Genomic DNA, 22,593 nt, shown 5'->3' on the forward strand with positions numbered 1-22,593 from the left:
AAATGCAGTTTCTAGTTATTTCACAGATAATGTTTTTGCTCGCAAGACATATGTTGAGCATTTAATATGAGGAATTGCTTTGGATTAAACCATCAAAAGGAGATGAATTAACTTAACTAAGTAACAAGTGACCCAGCAGATACAACTTTAAAAAGATGCTTACAGGTTAATGCATAAGTAATTTAGCACCAAAAGGGACCTTTATCTTATTTTTAAAATTCATACATTACAATTTGCTATAATACTTCTATAAGATTTTTAATTCTGGCCTTATTCATGTAATGGACTATTTTACTGTTATGGCGTTGCTACATTTATTCAAGTAAAATTTTGGAATATTTCCCTTACCACTAACAGACACCATGAATACTAGTAATACTATTTTTTGGGCAGAATACAGAGGAGACAAAAAGAAAAAGATAAATGTAGTCAGGCTCAGTTTTGAAATCGTAAGCATTATTAAGCTGTAACTAAATACACCAAAAGTTTCCTGTTACTTTGGCTTATTAAAACACTGCAGCACATGTCATGTGATTGCTCACTTGGAACCATGTTGAAATTGTGCCTTTATTGATTAGTACAATGACACACTTTCAACATAAGGGGATTTATATCTAATTATGACTTCACAGTGCACTCTATATCATTTTAAGTGTAAATAAGGCTGTGACTCTTTCTCTCTCTCTCTCTCTCTCTCTCTCTGTCCCTCTCTCACTTTTGTCCATTTCATTTCCTCCATTTCATTTCTCTGGAACTAAGTCTTGTGACAACATCAGTGAAATAAGGACTCACTCAAATTTTCAGGAGGGATATTGCAATTGTATGTCACCAACTACAGAAATGCAAGCAGTCAGGTAAGAAACTGCTTTTTATATTTTTGTAGTAATGCAATGTTATTTCAGTTCTAAATACCAGATGTAAGCCAAATAGAATTCACAATTAGCAATTTATATACCCAGCTTGGGTATCGGATGGGTGGATACTGTTGCTTCAGGTCAGTTCAGATAAACACTGATATATCAAGTGAAGTTGCCAAGTCAGGTCAAAGCCTGTGATCTTTAACTTCCTTTTATAGTATGTAGTTTCTGGCATTCACCTGTTTTACATAAGGTGAATGCCAGCATAAGGCTGTAAACCTCACACAGCTTGTAATTTAGTTACTGTACAGTTAAACAAACATGTTACATGAACAATATTTTTATTCACTTCACTTTTCATATGTAGTTCTATTTCATTCTGTTGGCAGTAAAAAAGGATTTCACCATCATATTTGGTTTTAAGATCTGTCAATACTCCTCTAATCATTTATACCATCATGCCTCATTCCTCAGGTCTCTGTTTGTCCCAAAGTGGTCTTCAAATGTGTGTCTGGAGGGAAAGACAGTTATCATAACGGGGGCTAACACTGGAATTGGAAAAGAGACAGCTAAAGACCTGGCTGGCAGAGGCAAGCAAACAGAGCTGCACATTTAAAGACAGAATAATGAGTACTATGACAACTTATAGGTTCTTAGTATTACTGACATATTCTTTTATTTTTTTCAGTAGTTCTCAGAGTACCTGTGTGGAAAACATTTTAAGCCTAATAAGCACATGCAAGAATAACAAATATAAAGAGGTGCCTCAAGTATTAAACTGTTGTCAAAAATGCTCAAAAGCACAGGAACCAATACTGGTTTTAATAAAAAACAGCTAAAAACCTATGAGACCAGATAATACTGCCATACACGCTGACAGATAAATATTTAGACAAAGATAAATGTTTAAAAGTAAGGTGAACATTACCTTGATCAGATTTCAACATGCATGTACATGCAAGCACACTCACCATTAAGAGGTATTAATCTCCATAGGTGCGCGGGTGATTTTAGCATGCAGAGACATGACAAAAGGAGAGCAAGCTTCCCGTGACATCATGAGAGAGGTGAAGGGAGCCAAGGTTGTCGCCAGGCAACTGGATCTGGCTGACACCAAATCAATTTGCCAGTTTTCTGAGAATGTCTACGACAGTGGGTGGCGCGCACACACACTCACACACATGTGAACTCCACAAAATTTTTATAAAGACTGTAATGCAGGTAACAAATATTCTGTTTTTCAGCTGAAAGGGCTCTGCATTACCTGATCAACAATGCAGGTGTGGCTATTTGCCCTTATGCTATTACTGTGGATGGATATGAGATGCAGTTTGGAGTCAATCACTTGGGTAGGAGATGAAAATATTGAAGAAATACATCAGGTTTGGGGATCTTGTCCCTGTATTAAGTTGAAGGCAGCAGTGTCACAAGGAATTAGGGGGGGCTCTCACTGATTAAAATCATTTTACTGAAATTTTTATATACCCGTCAGTGTCTTTCACTACTTTTCACTCTAGAGATGAAGCTTTAGCATGCATCAATAGAACAAATGATAGACCAGTTCATTTTGATGTGTGTTCTCATCACAATGTCCATGGAGTCAATATCTAAGACCTTTTTGAATTTCTTTTAAAGTTGCATATAAATAGATTTCTTTTTAATTTTGCTCCCTCTGTATCTTTTAAAACATCTTGTCCTACTTCCACCCACCTTCTCCCTCTTTAGGTCATTTCTTCCTGACCTTTCTGCTACTGGACTTGCTGAAGCACTCGGCCCCATCCCGGGTTATCAACGTGTCATCGGCAGCTCACGCCATGGGCAAGATCCAGTTTGCTGACCTGAATGGTGGCAAAGACTATCACCCTGTCAGGGCCTATGCACAGAGCAAGCTGGCCAATGTCCTGTTTACCAGAGAGCTGGCCAGGAGGACTGAGGGTAGGGAATGTGTTTGTGACAGAATGAGTCTGCATCTGTCTCTTTCTGTGCCTCTTTGTCTCTTTTCCTTTGCATAAAAAAATGATCTGCATCTAATGCCAGTGGGAGAGTCTCATGCTTCAACCACAACCGCTCTGGGCAAGAAACAGAGTATGGATAATCATGTTTGTAGAAAACACAGTCGTCTTAAAGAATTAATCATCACTCGACTTGTTCGTCAGTCTCATTATTAATCTAAAAAATCTACAGAGATACAGTCCTGGCTGTAATTATTGGCACCCCTTAATTTTAAGTACACCATTTAGAATATCTTCAGAAATAAATGCAAATTTACCAGTTTTGCACAATCAAAATATTTGATACAATGTGCAAGTTATTGAACAACAACAAATGCTTTTGTATAGTGAAATAAAAAATACAGACATAAAAATTTACGATTGACACAATTATTGGCACTTTTTTGATGAATTTAAGTTAGTTCCTCAAACAAAATAAAAAAACAAATAAGACTCACCTGTGCTTAATTTGACCTAAATAAACTCATGAATGATGGGCTGATTCTTTCCAGTTTCTTTTTCATAATGGCAAAGACAAGAGAGCTGTCTGAGAGTATCAGAAATGTTATCATCAAAAAACATAACAATTCCAAAGGCTGCGAGGTTGCTAGATCTTGAAATCCCTGTTTCAACAATTTGTAATGTATTCAAGAAGTTTCACAGTCATAAAACTGTTAAAACGCTTCCAGGACATGCTGCTAAGAAGAAACTCAATGAGAGAAAACATCATGCAAGACATCTAAAGAGCTTCAGGATGACCTGGAGCAATCTGGAGTGGTGGTTTCAGCCCGTACCATACGCCACACACTAAACCAAGTAGGGCTCCATCGGCAAAGGCCAAGAAGGACACCACTATTGTAAGAAAGGCACAAAAAGGCATGACAAATGTTTGCAAAAACTTTCATAGATAAGCCATAGTCTTTCTGGGATAATGTTCTATGAACAGATTAAACCAAAGTAGAGTTCTTTTGGAATGCAGTGCATCAGTTTGTTTATAGGTGAGGAAATGAAGCCCATAAGGAAAAGAACACCCTACCTACACTAAAACATGGTGAAGGTTCTATCATGCTGTGGGGCTGCTTTGCTGCCTCTGGTACTATAGGCATTGAATTTATCAAACGAATGATGAAATCAGAAGATTGCCAAGGTATTTTAGAGTGAAATGTGTTACCCAGTGTCAGAAAACTAGGTTTGAGGTTAAGGTCTTGGGTCTTTCAGCAGGACAACAAGCCAAAACACACATCCAGCACCACAAAAGAATGGTTGTAAAGTAAAAGATCGACTGTTTTAAACTGGCCAGCAATGAGTCCTGACCTAAGTCCCATTGATAACCTCAGGAAAGAGCTGAAATCTGCCACTGCATAAAGGACCCCTGCAAACTTAAAAGACGTTGAACCCACAGCAATGAAAGAGTGGCAGAAACTACCAGCAGACAAGTGCAAGAAGCTTCTAGGTGGCTACAAGAAACTTTCTTTTGTGCAGCAACCTTGGAAATTTTATTAAAATATTTTGATTATACAAAATAGGGTTAATTAGCATTTATTTCTGAAGATATTCCAAGTTCTGTACTTAAAATTCAGGGTGCCAATAATTTCAACTAGGACTGTAAGTATGAGTAAAGTATGGGTTTTGTAAATTATAATAATCAACAAACTATATGTGGATTTTATTCTTATGTAAAACCTAGAATTACTGTACCATGGATTCTGGTATTGAGCTGATATATTTTATTGTACCTGCCTACACCATGTAATCTGTGTTTGACTAGTGTTACATTAATCTCAATGGTTTTCTTTATTTCAGGTTGACAAAAACAATGTAGTAGGATAGAAAAGTATAAGTGTTTTGAGAAGCTTGCATCCACATCAACCCATTTTAAAGAAAGCCCTCTTCCTAAAATCCACCACTTTCCCTCCAGCCCTAGGTGTGACAGCTTACTCGGTGGACCCTGGAATGGGGAACACTGAGATAACTAGGCACATAAGGCGCCCTCTTGTGGATATATTCAAGACCTTGGGTATGCTGGTCAAGACCCCGGCAGAGGGAGCCTACACCACTATCTACTGCACTGTCACTCCTGAAAACCAGCTGGTCACTGGAGGATACTACAAGTAAGTTTAAAATGCTGTTGCAGTAGCATCAATATCCAGATCAATCAATTCACATTAGACAAACCAAGCCACTTCATGAGCCACCTACAAAATAAAAGCAGATATCAGGCAGCATCTTGTGACATTCACTGTCAAGGTAAATCCATGTAGACATCATTCATGATTAATTTCCCTCAACAATTCCATACCCATCACAATAGGGGAGGGTTAGATAAAGAGAAACGGGCTGTTTTAAAACTTGAGGAAAATTAACATGTTGCATGTTCATAGGAGGTAATAACTAATAACTGTTTTTTTCCTTGTCCTTCTGTTTCCTTTCCTTTCTTTTGCTTTACAGGGACTGTGCCAGGGCAAAGAGCTGCAGGGCAGGCCAGGATGATGGCACTGCCTTAAAGTTGTGGGCTGTTAGTTGCCACCTGCTGGGCATTCGCTGGAGATAAACTTACAGATTTACAGTATGCTCTTTTAGATACCATGAATAAATTCATGAGCTGATACAGTGATAGCAATAATACAACAAAGATAGTGATATTAAGTTTACTGAATGTTGAAAATGTGATGGATGTGATGGACAAAAGTTGTTTAAGTATGCAAGCAGGAAACCAAAAATCCACTTATTGTAGTAGGTCTGGTTTGTAAAACTCAAGGGTCATGAAGGCTGTCATGCAAATAGATTGGAGTAGGAAATGATCGTAGCTACTGCTAATAAAAAATATCACTGATATTCCAAAGTGCTGACTATTTTTGAGTGGTCTGTTGTTTGAGTGGGTTAATAAGCAATGACAACATACAACAAACATTTAATTCACAGAGCTCATCTTCTGAAGTAGTTATTCAATATTTAGCAAGATTTTGATTTCCCCCCGTTTTGTCTTTTTTTTCAGTGTACAGCTAATTTTGGAAATCCTCATCACTGGAATTAGGTTTGGCAGCCTGGTCCAATTTGACTTGGGAGTGCCTCAAGTGGCCAGGCAGCAATGTTGCAGTATTATTACGATAAAAGCATGGTCATTATATTACAGCATAATTAACCATTACTAATGTTGTCAGTAAAAAAAACCCCTTCTCTTCGAACAGGCAATTAGAGCTAGAGCTTTAAGCGTTTATCTATAGGCATTGTTTTTATATTTGCACGCCCTGTGGTATATCATACTGCATACGTGAAAGAACAAAAACTCTCGGTGCAGCTCAGTCCATATAAGTTGAGTCACTCCGACAGCAGGAGGCAGCAGGTGAACCTTGTTTCCTAGCCTGGAACTTGTGAATCAATTATGCGTCAGCTCGCTCCTGATTGTTCCAGCAGTGGTACTGTGATGACAAACGCGGCGGCGTGGGAAGAGATACCAAGCACGAAATCCAGTGATGAACTGTTGTGAGGACTGAAGGAGGAATTTTGTTCATTTCTTGCTGAAGTCCTGAGGGGGATTTTTTTCCCTCTCTTGAGTAAGAATGTACTGCAGGTAGGAAAAAATACACAACTGGTAAAAAAACGGCAACGGTTAGGTGGCTGGCTCTGTTAATAACAGGAATGTGAGAAATGTAAAAGGGATTACACTACACCGTGCCCCCAGTTTTGGTAGTGGATTATACCTGTGTAAAAATTTGCAGTTTACGTCGATTCAGACCATTTGTCTTTTTATGTAAATTATTTGTTATGTAGAGTCATTTAAAAATAGTTTAATTAACCACTCTGATTGTATTTTGCTCATGTGAATCTGTTACAGGGTGTTTGAAATGAAGATTTTCTTTCATTCTTGTAGGAAAATAGCCTGGCATTTTCACATCATAATCACAATCAGGGAATATAAATACAATGATGTATGCTTAAATGTCACAAAAACGTCTGTTTTTTGTTCAAGAGGTATTGTAATCATCATTTCATTGATCATTTTTTGCATGTTTGACTTTTCTGTAGCATATTTCCAAATTTCTTAACTTTTGTGGAAATTTCCACAAAGGATCACGTTTCTAAATCAATGTGTATAAACAGATAAAATAGATTACTGACAGCACTAGCAGTGGGGATGGAAATATATACAAAATAATACTTATGATGAAAAAATATTGTTTTTTTTATCCATATATGTTTATGTGGTGTTTTTCCTTAATTGATGCTTTAATTCTGTTTGTTGTTCAGTAGTGTGTGCTGTAACCGCTGGTCTTCTGAGGAGAGGCTAGATGGAAAAACTGTCATCATCACTGGAGCCAACACTGGTATTGGCAAAGAAACAGCCAGGGACCTGGCAAGAAGAGGTAGTGCACAGACTTGTCTGACCAGCTGTGTGTCTGTCTCCGTCTGACTCAGTCTTTCAGGCTCAGTTGCATTGATATGTACCTGCCTCTTTGTTTTTTTTTAAACAAACCCTCAAACTCTGACTTACACATTCCGCATTTTTCAGTGGAATTAAGAGCTCCTAATGCTTGGGTGGTTTAAAGCTATAACATGTGATCTTTAACTGTGCCGTCTATCCCCAGACCTCCAACATAGAATCAGGTTTAATCCTACTAACTTGTTTGCTTATGCAGTGTCATCATATATGCTTTACATTGGGAATATCAGGATCGAGACTATTACAACCACAGCATACTTTACATATTCCAAGGCTAAACGCAGACAGGAAAGAAAATTCAGGCTCTGTCAACTAGAAATAGCGTTTTGCTTGACACTCGACGAATCCATGAGGAAGACAAATGGCAGTGATGGAATAGAGATGAGGCTTCAAGGGGACAGAGGGAGCATTGTGAGGGTCTGCTCCCCTCCCAAGCCAGTCAGCAACAAAGAGAGATGGGAGGGTGCACCCAGCAGTGTACACATGCACACGCACACAGTGCATAATATGAAAATTGGTTGCAATTCAGTTTGTTCATTCGTCTGCACTTGAAAGGTTCAGCATGACATCAACCTCCTCTTTTTGAAAGCAACAATTGTGCACATGTTCAAAGATTTAATTTTATTTTGTAAATGGAAGCACACATAATTTTTAATAAATTTGTGTTTAACCTTAAATGTAAGACAGAAAGTTTTATTTTTAATAAAATATATTGAAAGGACGATACAGAAATTAAAAGTGAAATAAAAACACAAAAACAAGATAGAGGATAGGATATATTACACTGTGCTTCTTGTTTCAGGAGACTGCTCTCTCACATCTGCATCACCTTTCAGTAAATGAGATTATGTCATAATATGATGATGACATTATTTGCATTGTAAGGATTCACAAGAGAAGGTACTTGCTTGGGGCGCTGTATCCTAATAGACATTTTAATGATTTATTTGTTTGGTTATAACATTTATTCTTAGGTGCATTTACCATCTTGATGAAGTGAAACACGCATTTTAGTCATCCATGTCAAATTACAAAAGTTAATGTTTGAAAAGTGAAATGAGGGTGTGCTGTCACAATTAAAAAATATTACTAAGTCTGAATATACAGAAAATGATCAGGGTTGACTTGAGTTGTTATTTGTTACACTAATTATGCATGCATAACAGTGTGTAATGATCTGCTGGGTGATTTTTAACTTGACTCAGTAAAACCCTTCTTCTCACTGTTTTATCTAATTAAGTAAACTTGGCTACCATGGAAATGTGGGAACAGTTGGGTTTTCCCACATGGGAGCAGCAGGGAAGAAAGACAGACACTGTGATAGGATACAGACACCACACTCAAACTGATTAATGGCTCCCCTCCTCCATAATTGTTGGGCACAACAGCTATTTTGTATGTGTGTGTGGATTACTGGTGTGTGTGGGAGGATGCATGCATGCATGTTTGTGTGTGTGTCTGTGGATGAAGGAGAGCATGTGTGTATGTGTCCTCAAAGCCCCTTTCTAGACTCATTAAGGAAATTGCATCAATTTGCGTCAGAGGCGAATGAGAATGACACAGCTGAGAGTGTCTTATGCTCATGTGAGCAGAGCAGTTGCCTAAATGACATGCTGCATGAGAGTTTAGAAAACATTTGAGGATGATCACATGTACACTGAGAGATTTGGGTACTTCCTCCTTAACTGACGTAGGTAGCTCTGTATGCCTGCAAATGAACAAAGCTATTGTACTTTTTAGTTAGGAAACTTTGAAGGTTTTAACCTCCTGTGTGTAGAATATTCACCTTAATATATCACTATCAATTTCACAGTATAATGTAATAGCTGTAAAATGGCTACTTATTCCCTTTGTCCTGTGACTTGTCATTAAGTAAAATTGACTTAGCACAAGTTTAGAGCCTCAATCAAAAGAAGAATAGAAGTGTCTGAAATTATTAGCATGTACAACATGCCAAGGCCAAAATTGAATGTTCTTGTTGTGAGGTGAAAGTGTTAACTCTTTATGGCTAGTACAACCGAATTTAAAGCATTTACTATAATTAAACCAGTCAAAGCCATTGTCATGTACATTGAAATGATTATGTTACCAACTCATTACAATAATTTTTCAGGTGCACACATCATCATGGCATGCAGAGACCTGGAGAGGGCAGAGGAAGCACGGATGGACATTTTGGAAGACACAGGAAATGAGAATGTTGTCATCAGGAAGCTTGATCTGTCTGACACCAAGTCCATCAGAGCATTTGCTGAAGTCATCATCAAAGGTAGGTAAACTAACCATTAATATCTTAACTTATTGTATGCATTTTCTTCCAAAAACAAAACAAAACATTATTCTCCTGAAACAGTGATGGGTTTCCTAAACAGCACTGCGGTGGCTCAGAGTGGGTTGTCCATTAATTGCAGGGTTGGTGGTTTGATCCTTGGCTCCTCTATGCATCTGTGAGCAAGAGACTGGCTCAAGATTTCTCCAAATTTTTAGGCCACTGCCTTGCATGGCCACTTTGCCACTACTGATGTGTGTGTGTGTGTGTGTGTGTGTGTGTGTGTGTGTGTGTGTATGTATGTGCATGAATTAATGAGAGGCAAATTGTAAAAGCTCAGTATGAATGCAGTCTATTTACCAAATTTTAAGTGCATTTATGCCATTTATTTAACATATGATACTTCTGGGAATTTGTTACCAACTAACTACCTACCTATCTAACTAAGTAATGTCCTTTTCAGAGGAGAAACAAGTGAATATCCTGATAAACAATGCAGGCATCATGATGTGTCCCTACTCCAAGACTGCGGATGGGTTTGAACTTCAGTTAGGGGTCAATCATTTGGGTAAGTCCTACTGGAAGTTATAGTCTCTATCACTCACTCACACACACACACACACACACACACACACACACACACACACACACACACACACACACACACACACACACACACACACACACACACAAATACACATCTGTACATTTATAAACAGGAAAACAGCAAAAATGGAACAATTGTGATGAAAGCAAAAAACTCAAACCAGATCTTGAAGTTTCCGTCCACGTGACAATTTATGGCATTGCCACTGTGAGTGTGTACCCTGAACAGAAATCAGTCTTTGTAAATATTTTTCCAGTGTTTCCATTTGTTTAAATATAGTCATTGTACCACATGGGTGATGCTATATTTACCATTTGAGGAGGAATAATGTTAGATACAGTAAACTTTTGATCACAGAAAACAATCCTGTGTTTATCTAAACTTCTCTACTCTTTGTGCATGCAAAGCATTAATCGAGATGAAAATGTCATGTTCTTTATGTCAGTGTAGCCAAGTTTGGTCCGTAAGCTGGAGTGAAAGTTCAGTGGGCTGTCCTCAGTTGGCACTCCATCCAGGTGTGTCAGTGTATGGTGGGCATTATAACCTTATCAACGCCATAGTAAGAACTATTGTATGTTGATAACGAACAACAACCACTTGTAACCCCAGCATCACATGGAGTCACAGGTACAGCACAAAGTAAAGTTTCAGCTATACTATCATGACGTATGCCATTAAATCGGCATAGAGAGTGAGTGAGCTAGTCATGGCAAACAACTGAAAGAGAGAGAACTTCCAAAAAGAGACAGACCACTACAGGGGAAGAAACAGAAGGAGACAGAGACAGACAGAGAAATTAGAAAATATTGACCCTTCGTTTATTTCAGTGACAGTACTATGAAAACAAAAATCACTCCAATGTTTGTGATAAAGTATATTGCAGCAATTTAAAAAATGTGTGTACAGTTCACTTTGTAGGAGCTCTTAGTTCAGCACCACAAAACCACCACACTAGCCAAAAGACCCACGATGCAACAATAGTACTATTTTTCTACATAAGAACAACACTAGTAAATCTAGATAGCATCTTGTTTTCACAGTCAGTGGTGATGTCTCACAGTGTTACAGTTGTCTTACCTCTATAGCAGCTCTCTTTAGAGTTGTTCTTGATGAAAAATTAGGTTAATTGGGGTGTTATATCGAGTTGTGTGTCCAAATTGTTGTGTTGTTGGCTGGCAGAATGACACACTAGTGCATGTTCTCCCTCAAATTTGAGTGCATAAAGTGCCAACAGAATATGGGTTTGGCAGTGAAAGTATCAGCTACTAAAAAAACAAGTGTGTCCTCCTTTTCTTCTTTGCACAACTTCTCATAAGCGTAAATCTAGCAAAAATATTTTGTCTTGAGGAGCTGAATCAGCTCATTGTATTTTTAAAAAATCTTTTCTGATTGCAAATCTGCTTGCACTCCAGAAATATCTCAGGTTGGATTTTCAGACCTTTTGAGGTGTATAAGTTGATCACAGAGTTGTGTGACATTTGTTTGGGTAGCATGATACAGAGCCTGAATGTGTGTGTCTCATGACTTTCCTTAGGTCACTTCCTGTTGACCTACCTGCTGCTGGACCTCATCAAACATTCGGCTCCAGCCCGTATTGTTGTTGTGGCATCAGTGGCCCACACCTGGACTGGACTTCAACTTGATGACATCAACAGCGAGAGGAGTTATGATACCATGAAGGCCTACGGACAGAGCAAGCTGGCTAATGTCCTGTTTGCACGGTCACTAGCCAAATGGTTACAAGGTGAGGTGAGATGATCAAGTTTTCAAGGAATTAATGCATAATCAAGCACACGTCACAAAGCATGGAAGAAAAAAAAAGAAAAAATAACTTAGTGACAAAATTGTTTTTTTCAATTTGATAATTTGATTATTTTTAGCAGGTATACATGAAAAGGGTCTTGCTGAGAAAACCTGTGGAGTAAAGCATTGTATTCAGTTTTACATAAGAACAGACTGACGTAAGCAAGTCGTAACTTACCATTACTTGCACACTGGATAGCTTGTGTAAGTGTTTGTTTACATTTGTTTGTATTTTTTCATTCTGAGGAAGTAGGCCATTCCATATGAATCAGCTTTACATGGGAAATGGGCCATTTTGCTGTCTCAATCCATTGTTTTTTCTCATGCTTAATGGACAAGAACTAAAAGAAATTACTTTAGCTCCTACTAGCTATCAAAACTCAGACCATGATAATTTTAATTCAGAAACAAAGAGAAGATTGGACATTAAATGGAAATAACGGAATGAAAATAAAATGCAAATACCATGGCTAATATGGCTATTTTATTTTCAATTTACAAATACAATTGCAAGTGCTCAGTCACTGATGCAGTTACTGTTTGATTTTTTTTTTTTCAGAGAAATATGTGTAAATTGTATGCAAAATCATGACAGAATATGCACATGTAAATAAGGGTCATACTTGCTTGAATGTGTTATATAGCAGACTGTGTAGGAGCCTGTATATATGTTTCAGGTACAGGGGTGAGCGTGTTCTCGCTGCACCCGGGGGTGGTGCAGTCTGACCTGTGGAGGCACCAGCACCAGTGTATCCAGGTGGCAGTGAAGATTTTCAGGATTTTCACCAAGACAACAATGGAGGGAGCACAGACCACCATCTACTGTGCTGTAGAGCCAGGCCTGGAGAGACAGAGTGGAGGGTACTTCAGGTACACACAGTATTTCAGCCAATTTACAATTGGTTCTACAAGAGCTTTCAGAGTCCTGACTTAATGCTACTTGCAATTTCTAGCTGCTGACTAACAAAAGGGTATACTATATGTAGCTGAGGGTTGGCAACTATTATCCTTGTTTAACACTCAGACAAAAACTGCACACAGTATGTAATGGCCATTCTCTGTCCCTGTGTGTGTTCAGTGACTGTGCCCCTGCAAGGTGCTCAAGGACTGCTTCTGATGATGACTTGGCCCAGAAACTGTGGGAAGTCAGCTGCAACATGCTTGGTATCACATGGCAGTGAATAGCAGAAAATTAATTGTGCAGTGAAGGACATTGTAAGCTATGTATAAATATAATTTTTTAAACAGCACTGTTAAGCACTTTTATACAGGCATTGATGTTTCTGTTACTCTTGTGAAAAAGGTGCATTTTAGGACTTATTTTATGACTCAAGTACAATACAGTCCAAAAATCAATTGAATCACAACCAAGAGCTCCTTTTTCTATAAATGTTCTAAAGAATCTTATGTTTTAGTCAAATTGCATTTATCAAATAAGATTGCATGATGTTTTACCCATATATCAAACAGTTTGTTAGCATTCACTGACGGTCAAATTGATTTCAGTACTTTTTGTAGAATTTTAAAAAAAAAGGTTGAAAAAATAATTTTTTAACTGTCTTTTTACTCTGCTTTTACTAACTGATGTGGTTATTCTTTGTTTAGTTGGTTTTGTATGTGTAGTGCAGATGTTGTATTATCTTGTAAAGATGTTAGCTTAACTAAAGACATTAGCCAGCATGGTCTTGCTTTTGATGACCCATTGTCAAAGTTTTTCTTACATGTCCCTTACAAACTTTCAGTTTGCAATGTCCAATGTGGCAGAGGGATAGTTTTTGGCACTGATGAGAATAGTTTGGTTCCAAATGGCCTCCAAAAGTCCTTTTCAGGGTAAAATTTGAATGAAATACTGTACATCTTTTTTTGACTGTTAAAAAACTTGTAGATGACAATATGAAGTGGTTCCTGTTCTGCTTTTGTAACCCTTAAAGTATCAGATCTACCTTAATTGATCAGTAAAACTTTGTGTAAAATTGTTTTTCGTCATCAAACTGTTCCATTGAAATGCCTTGTATTACACAATTTGCAGATTTAGATGCCTTATAAGGTTAAAAATTGTAACCACAATATGGTTACAGGCTTGCTATCATGATGTGGTGATAACGTGTCAGCACCAGGAATGTGTCAATGTGGCATAATGTAAAAATGAATCCTGTTAGCCTGGAAAACACGCTGCAAAGTTATGCTTGTTTGTGACTTTTATGTAAAAGTTGCTGCATATGTAAGTTCTGATTGTATGTAGCTATTGTCAGGGGGGCGCCAGGGATTTTGGTGCAGACATGCATGCAACATTCTGCATACAGTGGAACTAACTATTTGATGCAAGACTGATCCCCTCTATATGAAATTTGCTAAAGGCCAGTCTCTTACAGTTTAAATGTAAATTTACCCATAAAGATCTTGAATCGTAAATTCTCTTAACATTAATGAATAACTTAAAATGAATATAACTTATATACACATTTACCTTTTCAATTAAAACAAATTAACATTATCATCTATAGAATGATATAACAAACAAAAGAATAAAATCAGCTGCATATTTTTGAACTATGTATACATACCAACTAGAAAATAAGCAGCAGGAAATGGAAAATGGAAAACAGAATCAAAATGGAAAAGAAAAAGGCCTGATGGTGGCACTAGAGGAAAGGTCAAGTGGTCACCAAATCCAGAATCCAATACAGACTTTATGCTATTTTGTTTCATATGTTCATTAACTGGAAAAATAATTACAGTGTTTGAATTTAAATAATTGAAAATTATTTAATCATTTTTTTTCTTTTTTTCATAATAATAATAAAAAAACCACACAGACCCCCCCGTCATACCCTTGCCAATGGTTCATCGGCAAGGGTGTGGGGATGAGGAAACAGGGCTGCTGAGCCTGAAGTTGCATCTGTTGGTCCTGGCACCAGGCAGGGGCAGGGACAACTGATTTACTATGCATAGCTTTTAGGCAACTGCATTGAATTTCGGCTAATAGAAGAGTGAAATGTAAACACTTACAATTTTCTGTGAAGATATTAAGTAACTAATGTTTGCCTATGAGAGTTAATAGAGATTAGGTAAGCTTAGTGTATTAATAATGACAGAATTAAGGGTCTTAAAGTTTTAGCCACTGCCACCCAAACTGATAACAGAATTTTGATGTGACTTTCTCCACTGTCACTTAATTAAATTGACAAATGTAAAAATTAATGTTGGAATACTGCTGCCTGCAGCATAGTGCTGTTTATCATTATTCACTGCTCTGCTAATTGATTGATGCCCCACTAAGGGATGTAAAACTGTATAGAATGCTCTGGACTGCAGCACACAGACTTTTTTTTGCTGGACATGAGTATTACTCTAAGTGTGGCACTAGTCACACCATAGTATAAGTATAATTGAGAACAAAGGTCAAGAAAGTGCCAGAATTATATTTAGAAACCATATCTTAATCTGAATCACATGAGGGAGTATTTAGGGCTAAAGGAATGTGGCATGAACAAGAGGTGTGGCTACAGGAGTCTAATGCTCCCTCTAAGCAATGTGTGTATTATGATTTAGATGCATAATAACACTCACCAAATAACAATATCCCATCTGTCAGCTGTACTGTTGCCAGAAATTTAATGAGTTGGTAACAGTTTTGAAAGTTCAAACTGACAGCAAAATACCCCTACTTGCTTCAGTAATTGATATGAAACTGAAATTATAGTCTGATATTAAGAATAACTGTGAATCTGGATATGTTTTACAACATTAAAAAAATAAAAAAAAATAAAACTGTTTACATCTAGTAAAAACATAATAATGTGTGGTGGGAAAAAATGAGGTAAAATGTATATTTGGGTAATTTCAGTAATCTTTTAAATCTTAAAAATAATTCAGGTCTCAGTGCTGTCTTATTTTGAAGACTAACTAAAAAGTGTTGGAATAAAGCCGGGTATCATTGAGAAAAAGACCAAAATTGGTTTAACCCATGCTTTGCCTACTACTGCTGTAATGAAAACTAGCAGCCTTTCTCTGTATGCAAACCTCCTAGCCTGTAGGTGGCAGTGTGAACAATAATTCAAAATCGTATAAAAAAAAGAAATAGTGGCTCATACGCATGCGCGTTTAAAGCTACGTCAGCGCTTCTCTACTAACAAGCTCCCTGAGAGCGACGTGTCCCTTTCTACTCTGACTCACTTCTCATCAAACACGACCTCGGAAATAGGTAAGCAAAGTGCTATTCCATTAAATAATATTGTATTTACACAAAAGTCTAACCCATTAACTGGTGTGAGACCTTTGAGTTGTATTTTTTTGGATTTCCAGCTAACGTTACGTCGAGCTGATGACTTTTCTTCTCATAGCTAACAAGGAGGGGTTGAGTACTTACTATATAACTAACTTCAAATCAGGTTTTTAGTGATAAAGACGCTTATTTGATATACTAGTTAACTACTATTTGATGGAAAAGCAGAGATCTACGGTATATTAACGATCATAACGTTGTGGGAGTCTTGAAAGGCTCCGTTTGCTGAAGTGAACGTCAGCACCGAAAGCAGTCCAAGCTTTAACTCTGATTGTCTTTTTAAAATTCTGTCTGCAGCCTAAACACCATGGATCAGGTAATGCAGTTCGTTGAGCCCAGTCGGCAGTTCGTCAAAGATTCAATAAGGCTCGTAAAAAGATGCACAAAACCCGACAGAAAAGGTACCATTTATACTTTTTTTTTTTTTTTTTTGGCTCGGTCTTTGTTGAGCTAGAAATAGTGTCAAACCTTAAATTCAATCTAAAGTACCCAGTTTCAAGCTTGGGCTGTTCGGCTAACACACGTGGGATCCAAAGAGCATGATGAGTAACTTAGTTTAATAAAGAAAATAGATTTTTGTTGTATTTTATCCTTGATTATCTCTGCCCACCTTCAGAATTCCAGAAGATTGCCATGGCCACAGCGATTGGGTTTGCCATCATGGGTTTCATTGGTTTCTTTGTCAAACTCATTCACATCCCCATCAACAACATCATTGTGTAAGTGGAAGTAACAAGTACTTTATTTACATTGTAAATTGTATCATACAAATGCTATGTGATTTTTTTTTTTTTTTTAATTTAAACAATTTACAGTGAATTGTTGTACATTCGTTAGTGATAAATAATCTAGGAGGAACAGTGAAGAGGTGGCCCAAGTGAAAGGGATTGGTCTTGATTTGATATTGTTTGTATCCTTGCTCTGTCCAGTAAAGAGCTATCTTAACGTTTTTTATCCCAGTGTCTCATTGATAAGTGATGACTTTTACGAGAGAGAGGGAGTTTCTAACTTTTGATTGTGTTCATTACCCTGCCCATTCCCCTTTCCCAATCAACTGCTTTTAACTGGCCACTCAGCACAAAAATGTGTAAATCACTGAGTTGTATCATGTCTGTTCATCCGTGGTACAGCGTGACAAGTTTATTCAATGTTTTAATCTCAATTTAAAGTGAAAAAAATGTAATCTGAAGTATTTGTAGTTTAATAGTAGTCAGTTATGTATATTGTATTTTAAATACCACTTATTTGCCAGGGCTGCAAGACACTCCCATATCATTATGATCCCCTGTTTGAGTGCCTTAGTTTTTATAACTAATGAAAACGTACCAAAACCATGACCCCAAAGTGACAGCATTTACTGAGCCTCGAATCTTGTGTATTGTTGAAACCCCTAACAATAATGTTTTATAGACCAAACTACTGTAAGTCTTAGTTGTCTTTTATAGTTGTCTCCCAAAACATTAGATGTGTCAGCAACTCCCTTATTGAACAATTACCAGCAAAAATTAGCAAAAACCAAAGCAATGTCAAGACCAAAGTACATTTTAACAAATATATAATTAACAAGGGCAACAATTTTTTTTTAAAATCTGAGTAGGATTATCTCTTGCATAAGGCACTTTTCAATTTATTACATCAATGTAATATAGTTAATGCTCTTTTATCAATAATAAAATAGCATCAACTCATCCAATGACCATAACTTATTTTCACAAGTTATTGACCACATTACTTAACAGGCATAAGTAATTTATGATTACTTATTAGTTCTCGTTGTAATCTTACAGAAAATATTTTATTTTGGTGCACAGTAGATAACATTCAAATAATATTCATTTAGTCTCTTATCACAATAGTTGGAATATACACTATCCCAAAGTGGAAAAATTGGATTGTCTGATGTTTAATGAAAATTGTGGTATGATGCTAAATCTTTGCTAATGGTACTGATGGGCACATCATTGCATTTCTAGAAGTGGCTTTCTTAGGTAATGATTTAATGTGTTTGCTTGGTCATTCAAAACTGAATATTACAGTAAAAAGTATGGATGCATTTTGATTTCTTCAGTCACTAACACTTACTTTCTTGTTTTCTTCTAGTGGTGGTTAAATCCTGGCCAAGAAAAAAACACAAACTTCAATACCTAGGGGCAAGAGATGGTGCTGTAAAGTGTTATTGGGCTGATGTGATTAATTCTAAAGGGATGGCATTTTTACATTCTGTGCACAACATTTATATTTCGCTGTGTAAATAAAACAAATGGAAACTGACAGATTGATTTGTCCTGTCTATGCAAACAGTCTTGCTACCATTACAGTTTACATACAACAGTGTGGTTTTTACCTTTTTTCTGACTTTCAGAAGTACAACAATAAACTCATCAAAAGGCACAAATACATTTTATTCTATGTTCCATAGTACTTAACCGGTACTGCTAATAACGACAAGATGACCCTGGAATGGATGTCAAAGGCACATACTGTTGGCTATAATGTAAATCAGATAGTGTACATGCAGACTTTTAAAGGAATATATAATCTGGGTTTGACTCTTCTTGTCTGTAATTCTCTGCAATATCCTGTCATCTCAGTCTTTATATAAAAGTTGCTTGATATCAAAATGTTTTTAATGAAAGGAATCCGATGTTGGTATGGAATAAGCTTGGATTCTGGCTGGGTAATGTGCATATTCATAAGTAAAGATTAAACTTCTATATGGTTCATTCTGAATTTAGTCCTGTACAGTGAAAATAGAAAAACATCCTTGCCAAGGATGGGCACTATGTTATAAAAACTAAAAATAATAATCAGCTCTTTTGGTCAGTTTTGAATTTTCCTGTGTTCCAGGCTGACCAAATCTTGATCATTGTATCACACAATACTCTTAAAAAAAAAACACTTATAAGATGTTTGATCACATGTAAGAGTGCTTTCAGCATTCTTCCTTTTTTACCACATGCTATACGAAATGTATAAAACTGGTTTCTTTGTCATAGCTCAGCAGTAGGAAGGAAGTTGCATTCTGTGTGTGTAATATTCTGATTAGTCAAACATTAACTGAGAAGAAGAATCTCTTCTGTGTTATTCCCTATTCTCACGAATGCCCATGCTCCAAAGTAGTGGCTGGTCTGTGATTACAGTTACAGGCTTCTTGGGATTTCCTGGGGCAACAGGCTCATAGGAGTTGGAGGTGCTCACCAGCTTCCCAAACTGCAGGACCTCGTTATCTGGACAGAGAAGACAGCTATAATGTAGTTAAATGCAGCAGTAACAAGGTTCTACAGAGTGATACTGGTCTTCATGTCACATTACTGGCTACTTTAGTTAATCAAGTGAAATTATTCAATGCACAAAAGTAGATAGTTTATACTTTGTTGTTTGGTTATTCATAATGCAGCTATGTGAAAGCCTTAGTAGAGAGGATGTGATCTGGAGAAATTTCTGTTCCAGTGTAACTAAGGTGAGGTGGTCCACATGACTTTGCTTTGTGTCTTAACCCAGAAATTTGGACCTAGCGAGGAAGTCTGAGGGCCACACACGGATCACAGCCAAAACCTCACAAATTCATAAAGGCTATTATGCTAATGCCACTGAGCATACTCCCACTTTGTGGTTGCTGAAGTTCTAAGAAACCCTCTAAAAGAGAATCCTTCACCTGACACAGGAAAGGTGACCACTTGCAAGTCTACTTTCATATATAACATTCTTTTTGTGCTCTGCAATGCTGTCTCCACACTGGGGAACATAATCAGTTCACTCTCAGTGGATGTTTTTTGTTTTTGCATTATTCTGAGTTAACTCTAGAAACTCCCAGGAGATCAGCAGTTTCAGAAATACTCAAACAAGCCTGTCTGGCACCAACACGGTCAAAGTCACTCTGATCACAATTTCCCCTTTCTAATGTTTGATGTGAACAATAACAGTTACATTTATTCATGCAACAATTGCTCTGAACAAGCTGAGCTGACAAGCTCAGATAAGCAGTTTTCTTAAAATGTGAGTCAGATCGCAAAAGCATTACTTTAGCAAAAGTCTAAATTAATCATAAAGCTGCAAACCTAGGGGATATTTATGGGGATAATTTTCCTTCAGTCTCAGAGAATTGGGTGCCACGGCTTCTTTGTTGCACCATTAGGGCAAAATATCTTACATCACTCCCAGTTTTTTGTGGGCTTTGTAAATTTTGATAAAATAAAAATGTAATCCAGTTCCCTCACACTGTTGAATTCTAGGTCTGAAAATTTGAGAAAGTATTTCAACTGTAGATTTAAGTGTGTCGATCAGAGAATAAAGAATAAACAGTTTCCAGTAATAAAGCTATTTTCTATATTTACAGCAGATAATTTTAAAGTAGTACGAATGCTATTCTCTTTTGAAGAATAAAGAGATCAGTTAATACAACCTGTTTTATCAAACGCTATGCCTCAAACATCATACATATTGAGCACTATGGGACAATTTGCTTGTGAAGTTGAGGTATTTAATAACTGAGTGAGCACAGAGCCACAGTCACTATGCTAAGGACGTATAAAAATAATGTCTGACTGTTACAGTGAGATTCTTCTCTGCAGGGTTATGTGTTTCCACCAGGTTCATACCAGCAGAGACACGCGGTTCGTCTCATGGCTAGAGAGAAGTCGAGGCAGATATTGTAGTATTTTGTGAAACGTGCAAGTGCGCATGTACACTTTTATTGGTCTCTTTGAGAGAATCAAAAAGTAAAGTCACAGTTAAATACAAAGTAAACAAGGACTTCTGTGTGGATTCTCATACAAATGCAAAGTTAATTTTAAAGGCCCTGAAAACCTGTTTTCTGAATCAGCTTCTATTGTGAGCAATGTGGTCCTGCACAAACTTACATTTTTTTTCCAAAGTTGGAGCCATTTTGATCATTGTAGATAACAGATTTGTTTTTTTTTCTGTGCTCTTCTCAGTGGTATGAGGTGCTGGGCTCAGTGTGAATAAGGTGATGTCATGTATCTGTGCACCCATCAAAGTTGAGCAATATTTTAATCAAAATGTGATAACAGTTGTGAGGTTGTTTACTTATGTTGTCAATGAAATCTAATCAAACCACACCTACACGATGAAGCAGATTTTTAATGTTAACCTGTTAATAAATAATAAATAATGTTTTTTCATGATAATTCAGTATGATAGTTAACACTTTAATGAAAAAAAACAGGTATATAACTACAGCTATTATATTCTTAGAGGACACCAATTCACCAATGTTCCACACACATTGGGTCCCTCAGCAGGCTGCATAAGCCTCCCATAGCTGTCTATATCATTGCTATAAAAATATAATATGATTTATCCCTCAGCACAATGTGATTATATTACAAACACAGAGGAAAACAGATACATTCAGGGGTTGAAAATTGATGGATGGTGTAATCAGAACTGCCACTAGTGGCAGCAGAACACTGCAATAAAAGCATTAGGAGCCACACTTAACAGGAATTGTCGAGTGGCACCTACATTTACTAACAGACATTATCTCTGTCTGTCTGTCATACACATTAACAAACATGCACAACCACTCACAGACACACACATATGCACGTGCAAACTCTTTGCTGAGCACAAAAGGCTTTCAGATGGCTTCATTAGTAATCCCCTCTTCATAGCTGATACCAATCAATAACAGCCCCATTACAGAGGGGACCAAAATGAGCATCGCACCCTCCAGTGCGACAATGGAGATGTTTGCTGCCTGTAATTGCATTTCCAGCAACACAGCTGAAAGGGCCCGTAAGCTGTAAGTAGACAGTATTTACACAACAAATTACTCAGGAGAGAGGGTGGGCAGGGAGAGGAGAGACTTGGAGGCACTCACACTGCAGTGAACAGGTAGAGAGGAGAATTGTGGATCTTAGGGGCAACTTTTGAAAGGGAGAGAAGACTGTTGCCACTCTATTTTTAGTAATTTTTAGTAAACAGGCTCCCAGAAGACATGTTAAAGGTACTGCATCAAGCATTTTTAAACACTGAAACATTAGTGTCAAATGATCCGTTTAGACACTGTAATCATAAACAGGGCCACAGTCAAGGTAACTGGTCTCCATCTAAAGCCTCCATTTATGTTAATATTAAAAAAATAAGACCATATTTTCCATAAACTCAGTTTAGTTTTTCAAAGATGATACAGATCTGTGAATGTTTTTTTTTCACTTTGCTTTTCTGTACATGTAGCACGTTTTAGAAATGATTTGTCTATCCAAATTTCCCTTATTTCCCTGCTACCATCTTCCTGAGCTGGAGGGAAATCACAATTACTGTTTTGTGATATGAAGATACTGATCAGTATCAAGGCAAGAAAAAGCAGCCCATCCGA

The 22,593-nt window shown here is 37.2% G+C and overlaps 4 protein-coding genes across 11 annotated transcripts in view; 3 read left to right on the forward strand and 1 right to left on the reverse strand.

Annotated features, from left to right (window-relative positions):
* The first annotated feature begins 730 nt into the window (after positions 1-730).
* si:dkey-73n8.3 (uncharacterized protein LOC100150965 homolog) lies at positions 731-5,657 on the forward strand. 2 transcript variants are annotated; one of them, XM_040126619.1, is made up of 7 exons: positions 731-854; positions 1,332-1,447; positions 1,854-2,009; positions 2,102-2,206; positions 2,583-2,792; positions 4,767-4,959; positions 5,297-5,657. In XM_040126619.1, the coding sequence occupies exons 1-7, from the start codon at positions 823-825 to the stop codon at positions 5,397-5,399; spliced, it is 915 nt and encodes a 304-aa protein (XP_039982553.1). In that variant the 5' UTR covers positions 731-822; the 3' UTR covers positions 5,400-5,657. The 2 variants fall into 2 exon arrangements, with proteins under 2 accessions (XP_039982553.1, XP_039982554.1); XM_040126620.1 differs by having other exon boundaries at positions 2,102-2,137.
* A 751-nt stretch (positions 5,658-6,408) lies between these two features.
* On the forward strand, positions 6,409-13,149 carry zgc:112332 (uncharacterized protein LOC553712 homolog). Its single transcript, XM_040126621.1, has 7 exons — positions 6,409-6,419; positions 7,097-7,212; positions 9,403-9,558; positions 10,022-10,126; positions 11,700-11,909; positions 12,646-12,838; positions 13,047-13,149. Exons 1-7 carry the CDS (start codon positions 6,409-6,411, stop codon positions 13,147-13,149), a joined length of 894 nt encoding a protein of 297 aa, XP_039982555.1.
* A 2,887-nt stretch (positions 13,150-16,036) lies between these two features.
* sec61g (SEC61 translocon subunit gamma) lies at positions 16,037-18,524 on the forward strand. 2 transcript variants are annotated; one of them, XM_040126622.1, is made up of 5 exons: positions 16,070-16,172; positions 16,274-16,324; positions 16,551-16,654; positions 16,870-16,972; positions 18,354-18,524. In XM_040126622.1, the coding sequence occupies exons 2-5, from the start codon at positions 16,293-16,295 to the stop codon at positions 18,361-18,363; spliced, it is 249 nt and encodes an 82-aa protein (XP_039982556.1). In that variant the 5' UTR covers positions 16,070-16,172; positions 16,274-16,292; the 3' UTR covers positions 18,364-18,524. The 2 variants fall into 2 exon arrangements, with proteins under 2 accessions (XP_039982557.1, XP_039982556.1); XM_040126623.1 differs by lacking the exon at positions 16,274-16,324 and having other exon boundaries at positions 16,037-16,172.
* Positions 18,525-18,614: 90 nt separating this feature from the next.
* The window catches only part of tpk1 (thiamin pyrophosphokinase 1), a 68,023-nt gene continuing 64,044 nt past the window's right edge, over positions 18,615-22,593 (reverse strand). For all 6 annotated transcript variants that reach the window (XM_040126616.1, XM_040126612.1, XM_040126611.1 and 3 more), the window contains one exon: positions 18,615-19,480. In XM_040126616.1, the coding sequence (XP_039982550.1) occupies positions 19,335-19,480 (146 nt within the window). In that variant the 3' untranslated portion in view covers positions 18,615-19,334. The remainder of the gene's footprint in view (positions 19,481-22,593) is intronic.

This window comes from Xiphias gladius, chromosome 5, assembly GCF_016859285.1.
Source record: "Xiphias gladius isolate SHS-SW01 ecotype Sanya breed wild chromosome 5, ASM1685928v1, whole genome shotgun sequence".
Taxonomy (NCBI): domain Eukaryota; kingdom Metazoa; phylum Chordata; class Actinopteri; order Istiophoriformes; family Xiphiidae; genus Xiphias; species Xiphias gladius.